At 58.2% G+C, this 5,938-nt stretch overlaps 1 protein-coding gene across 1 annotated transcript; it reads left to right on the forward strand.

Moving 5' to 3' along the window:
• Window position 1: 1 nt before the first annotated feature.
• Window positions 2–4,724, forward strand: SOX8 (SRY (sex determining region Y)-box 8; the record flags this gene model as incomplete). The annotated part of the gene is made up of 3 exons (XM_005870427.2): window positions 2–246; window positions 1,476–1,705; window positions 2,488–4,724. Coding segments are annotated over 3 exons (1,215 nt in total), but the record flags the coding sequence as incomplete, so codon positions are not given.
• Window positions 4,725–5,938: the final 1,214 nt, after the last annotated feature.

The raw sequence follows: 5,938 nt of genomic DNA on the forward strand, positions 1-5,938 counted from the left end.
GGCGGACGAACGCTTCCCAGCCTGCATTCGCGACGCCGTGTCGCAGGTGCTCAAGGGCTACGACTGGAGCCTAGTGCCCATGCCTGTGCGCGGCGGAGGCGGAGGCGCGCTCAAGGCCAAGCCACACGTGAAGCGGCCCATGAATGCCTTCATGGTGTGGGCGCAAGCGGCACGCCGTAAGCTGGCCGACCAGTACCCGCACCTGCACAACGCCGAGCTCAGCAAGACACTGGGCAAGTTGTGGCGGTGAGTGTCCCCAGTCCGGGGACAGGGGCTGCGAGTGAGTTCTGGGGGGCTCGGGGAGGTGGCGCTACGCCCGGTCTCGGCCCTGCTCCCAGTGGCTGTTCCCAGGGCGAGCCCTAGTGGAAAAACACCCTCTGGCCAGCAGGGACCAGGCGCGGGCCCTCCGGGTGTGGGCCCACAGAAGGCAGCAGCAGGAGTGTGGCACCCTTGCCACATTCCTGGAGCCTGGAATGGGAATAGCCTGCCTAAGGTGGTGGCTGGCATGCAGAGTTGGGGGTGGGGGGTATTTGGCCTCAGAGCTTGGAAGTCTATTCCTCCCCCAGGAAAGGTTGCCTCGGTCTGGGAGCAGGACACAGCGGTGGGCAGCATGCTGTGTCTGGAGGTGCCACTCCTTGGAAAGGGCAGAGGGAGGTCTGCTCTGCTGGCACCTTCCCCACACAGCTGCACACTTTGGCATGGTGAGGCTGGTGGCTTTTGTAGAAAGTTGGACAGCAGCAGTGACAAAGTTGCTGCTCAGGGCAGCCCACCCCACCAAACGCTCTCTGCTTGGTTTTAAAATGGATGGCTTTGGGTTCAGGGCACCCGTTCACTGTTTTCTGCCCCTCACCTCATGAGTGGGCGATCAACGCTTGCATGTTTGTCTTCTGTGCTCCTGTATCTGTCTGTCTGGGGCATCGTGGACTTGTGCCTCTGTGCCCCAAAGCCCTGTCTGCAGGCAGTTACAAGTGAGCTTCTGGAAGAGTCTGAGAGGCCAGTGTGTGGTCTGAGACTCGTTGAGAACCACTGAATTTTGTCAGAGTTTCTGGAGGTCCGAGAAGCCCGGCTGCCTGAGAAGTCCCCCCTGAGATCCTGGAAAGCTCGCTTTGTCCCTAGCATATTCTCAGCTGGGTCCTGCCCTCCTCCCCCGCCTGCCTTAGAGCGCCCATAAGGGAGGAGACAAACACAGGCTGGGGGAGTCAGAAGAGGAAGAAGGAGATGAGATTTGGGTCTTGTTATCGCTCCTTCTGTGACTTTATTGAGCACACAGATCTCACCAACTGGCCCCATGGCTCAGAGAGGGGGAGCACTGCCTGGTGTCCCCCAAGGTTCGGGTACACGCATGCTTTCCTGGTCAGGGTCATCCGGGTCCCCTTCTTGTACTTCATCTGGGCACAGTCTAGCTCCCAGGCAGCGTGGACACGGGTGCTGGCTTGGACGCCCTTGCCATCCTGATTGTGCCCTTGGCTCTGCAGCCTGCTGAGTGAGAGTGAGAAGCGCCCTTTCGTGGAGGAGGCCGAGCGGCTGCGGGTTCAGCACAAGAAGGACCACCCCGATTACAAGTACCAGCCGCGCCGGAGGAAGAGCGTCAAGACAGGCCAGAGTGACTCGGACTCAGGCGCCGAACTGGGCCACCACCCCAGCGGTGCTGTGTACAAGACTGACTCGGGCCTTGGCGACGCACACCACCATGGGGACCATACAGGTTGGCTCCTGGGGCCCCCAGCGTCTGAGAATCGCCAACGGGAGAAGTGGGGGTTCTGGACATGGCAGAGATGGGCAGTGGCGGGCGGGGGCGGGGAGGAGACAGGGGCTCACTCCCAGGGCAGGCACCCACAAGAGGGCCAAACCTTCCTTGGGTATCCCCCCAAAGCTCCCAGTGGCAGCTGCTTCCCATGCGTGCTCTGGGGGTGAGTGGGTACCCTGCTTAGCCCCTCTGAGCTTGGAGGGTCTCACAGTTGCCTGGTTGGCACCCTGTGGCATAGGGCTTCTGTCCTAACCGAAGGCACCTTTGCCTCCCTTGGCCTGTTTGCTGGTTCTGCTGCCAGCATGGTGGTCAGCAGCCCCGCTTCAGGAACCCGCTGACCGGGGTGCAGTCTTGGCCCCGAAGCTGGCTAAAGCCATGGACAGGTTTTGTGTGGATTGTGTTGCTATCACATGCACAGGCTGGGCGCTCCTTGAGAGCTTCCTAAACATGGTCGTCTCTTCTTTCTCCACTCTGGTGTTCACCGTGGGGCCTCCTTGGCCCCAGGTCTTTCCATAGAACAGTGCCTAACGGAATTTTCTCAGGCAGGGAGTGAGGTCTGGGTCTGGTTTTGCTGGAATTTCTGGGAAATGTACAGGAACAAAAAGCTGTTGATTCCTACCTGCGGCTGTTAGCGGGCTGGTTTTCCTCCCGTGTGCATGTCGCCAGCCTGCCGGCCCTGCCAGCCCCACCCCCCACCCCACAGAAGGGGCATTCATCCCTGCAATGTGTTCTGACCCTAGGGCAGACCCACGGGCCACCCACCCCACCTACCACCCCCAAGACGGACCTGCACCAAGGGGGCAAGCAAGAGCTGAAGCTGGAAGGCCGCCGCCTGGTGGACAGTGGGCGCCAGAACATCGACTTCAGTAACGTGGACATCTCAGAGCTGAGCAGTGAGGTCATTGGCAACATGGACACCTTCGACGTCCACGAGTTTGACCAGTACCTGCCCCTCAACGGCCACTCGGCCCTGCCCACAGAGCCGGGCCAGCCTTCCACCTCTGGCTCTTATGGGGGTGCCTCCTACTCACACTCCGGGTCCGCGGGCATTGGAGCATCCCCCGTGTGGGCCCACAAGGGAGCCCCATCGGCCTCCGCATCACCCACCGAAGCAGGTCCCCCTCGGCCCCACATCAAGACGGAGCAGCTGAGCCCTGGCCACTACGGCGACCAGTCCCACGGCTCTCCAGGCCGTACCGACTACAGCTCCTACAGCGCCCAGGCCAATGTCACCACGGCCGCCTCGGCAGCAGCTGCCAGCTCCTTCACCAGCTCACAGTGTGACTACACCGACCTGCAGGCCCCCAACTACTACAACCCATACGCTGGCTACCCGTCCAGCCTCTACCAGTATCCCTACTTCCACTCATCCCGCCGGCCCTATACCTCACCGCTGCTCAGCAGCCTCTCTGTGCCACCTGCCCACAGCCCCCCCAGTAACTGGGACCAGCCCGTGTATACCACCCTGACCAGACCCTGAAGGCACCATGGTTGAGTGGAGGGGGCCGGCGTGGGCAGAGGAGAACCTTTATCTCTGAAAAGACAGAGCATCTGAGGTCTCCCCGGAGGTGTTGGCCAGCGAGGTGAGAAGAGGCAGCCGTGTGTGCCCAACTCTATCAAGTGCCTGCTGACGTGTGCAGGAGACCAACCGAGCCCCTTTGCTTTGCGTCCAGATCTCCGAAATCCGTTAATGGACAAAGCCCTCTTGCCCTCTTCTCTCTTTGTGGTGACTGGCAACTTCGAAACGAAGGATGGCCATTTGGTCCCTCTTCTGCGCCGACACCAGCGCCTTATGGAGCCACGGTACAAAGGACAAAAGGAGGGAAGAGGCACTGGGTCTCCAGGCCCCCTTCGTTCTGAGGTCCTGGCCAGTCTCAGCACCAAGAACTCCCAGGACCAATGGATGAGAATTCCGCGGCGAAAGGGCACACCCGCAGCCTTGGTGGGGATGCGTTCGCAGAAGCAGTTGGGCAGGGATGCATCCGCAAGAGCACCTTGGCGGGGATGTGTCTGCAGGAGCGTCTCTGGGGACCAGCTTGTTAGTTCCGAGGTGTTCCTTGTAGTTAGGGCTCTTCCGAGGAAGGTTTGGCTGTGATTAACACTTCTCTCTTTTTATTTTATTTTTTTTAAATTTTTAATTCTTGAAGCTCAAACGTGTTTGATTTGTTTTGAAAGCTGTTAAGATGTATTTATGTCCTGTATTATTTTATCTTTAATGAATGAAGTAATTTGTGCAGATAGTAGAATTTAAGATAAAATGGAAGCCTGGGAGCTGAGGACTTGGGCCAGGAGGGCAGGCGGGGTTGGGACCCTGGATCGGGGCCCAGGCTTCCTGGAGGCTGCTGGGAACGGTGAGGGAGAAGGAATTTGCCTTGTAGTGTCTCTGATCAGGTTGGGGTGCTCCTGGCACCAGGTATTGACTTGAGATTTAGGAGGCAGGGACATCATTGAGTTTCATCCCTGCCCACAACCGTGCTAAGCGGTAGAGACGGGAATTTCCTGGGATGTGGTGGCTTCAGACACACGTTAATCTTGGCTCTTAGGAGCCAGGCGCCACCTCCAAGCTGTGAAACTAAAACCTTCTTCACTAAGCGTTTTTAGATTCTTCATTTTAGCTGAATAATACCTGACTTACCTGTACTGCTTCCGCTGTACGCTGAGCTATGATAACTGCCAATTTTATGGAAACTCGTGCCTTTAAACTTTGTAAATTTAAATACATGGAAGAAGTTGCTTCTTTTTACTTTTTCTACTTTCCTACCTTTTTCTAGAGAAGTCTTTTTTGCATATCTCTTTCTGTGGGTGGGGGTGGGGAACTGCAGCACACTCGTTTTTATGCAATCTATTTTTCAGTGTTGAGTTTGGACTTTTGCTCTCACTTACCTGCTGTGGTGTTTCACTACTTTTCTGACCAAGCCATGCTAACTTTTGTACAGATTGATTTGATAAAATTAAAAAAAAAAATGCTTTCTATCTACACGGGCTGCATTGTTTGTTGCTTTCCCTAAGCCTGGGGGGTGTGGGGCTCCGAGGCCCTCGGGCCCCATTTTGAAGGCACTTGGCCGGGGCAGAGGTGGGCTCTTTGAGCCTCGGAGGACGTGGGCCATCAGAGCTCCTGGACCCAGCCAGACCCCAACCCAAGGTGGAGCCCCATCTCCATCCCAGGGGGGTGATGAGACCACCCTCCCTTTTGGGCACCGTGTCTGAAATTGAACATGACAAATCTCAGAAACCTCCAGGAAGCTGGCGATGCATCTTCCTTCCTAGGGGGCCTCCTCAGTAGGCAAAGCGGGTCCAGATGGGCCAGATTCAGGGGCTGTGGTTTCCTCCCAGGCAAATCCCAGAGTGGGTTTCTGGGTGGCTGACGGCATTTTTCGGGCGCTGGCACAGGGCCAGGCTGGGAGCGGGATAAAAGCCGCCCTGCAGGAGCCAGGCAGGGTTGTCTGGTTGGCGGAAAGTGTTTCTAGGGAGAAATGGTTGTGGGGAGTGACAGCAAGCAAGGGGCAGCCTCACCCCCTAGCTGGGCCTCCCCGGCACACGCGGCTGGTTCAGGGGCCTCTCGGGGCTGGGGGGTAAGAGGAAGATTATGCTTCTCATGAGAACCTGGATACATGAGGCAGCTGCCTTTGCAATTTTAATGGGGTGGCCCAGGTAGGGGGGCATTCACCCCTTTCCCTCGCCTGCCCAGCCGCCTGCATGGCTGCAGTCCAGGGCACGTCCCTCGCCCCATGCTGGGGAGCCGCGTCCAGGGCCTGCCAAAAGCAGTGTTTGGGAAGAACTGTCCGGGTTTATGAGGGTTGGTGTGGTCCAGGGTGTGCCAAGCCTCGGGGGCAAGGCGGGGTATGGGAGGGGGCTACAGAAAGCCAGGCTCCCTGGACTTTCACAGCCCTCTGCCTGCATGGAACTGGCCCAGCTCGTCCTGTGCCCAGCCAAGGGCTGTCCAGGCCCATATGGCCCTCAGAGCCCTCCCATTGACACCCCAAACGGAGGAATCCCGTCGTCCAGCTCGCTGATAGGCGAATGAGGCCGCCCCTTTGCTGCTCTGGGTTCGCTCAGGCCTTGCCAGGCTCCCGAGGGCTGAACTTTCTGCAGTTTTGTTTGGACTTGGCAGGGCTCCTGTGTGTTAACTCCTGGGGGCCTGGCCCTCCTTCCCCCGCAACCTACCCTGGTGTCAAAGCCTCATGGCGCTGG

This window comes from Myotis brandtii, unplaced genomic scaffold, assembly GCF_000412655.1.
Source record: "Myotis brandtii unplaced genomic scaffold, ASM41265v1 scaffold317, whole genome shotgun sequence".
NCBI lineage: Eukaryota > Metazoa > Chordata > Mammalia > Chiroptera > Vespertilionidae > Myotis > Myotis brandtii.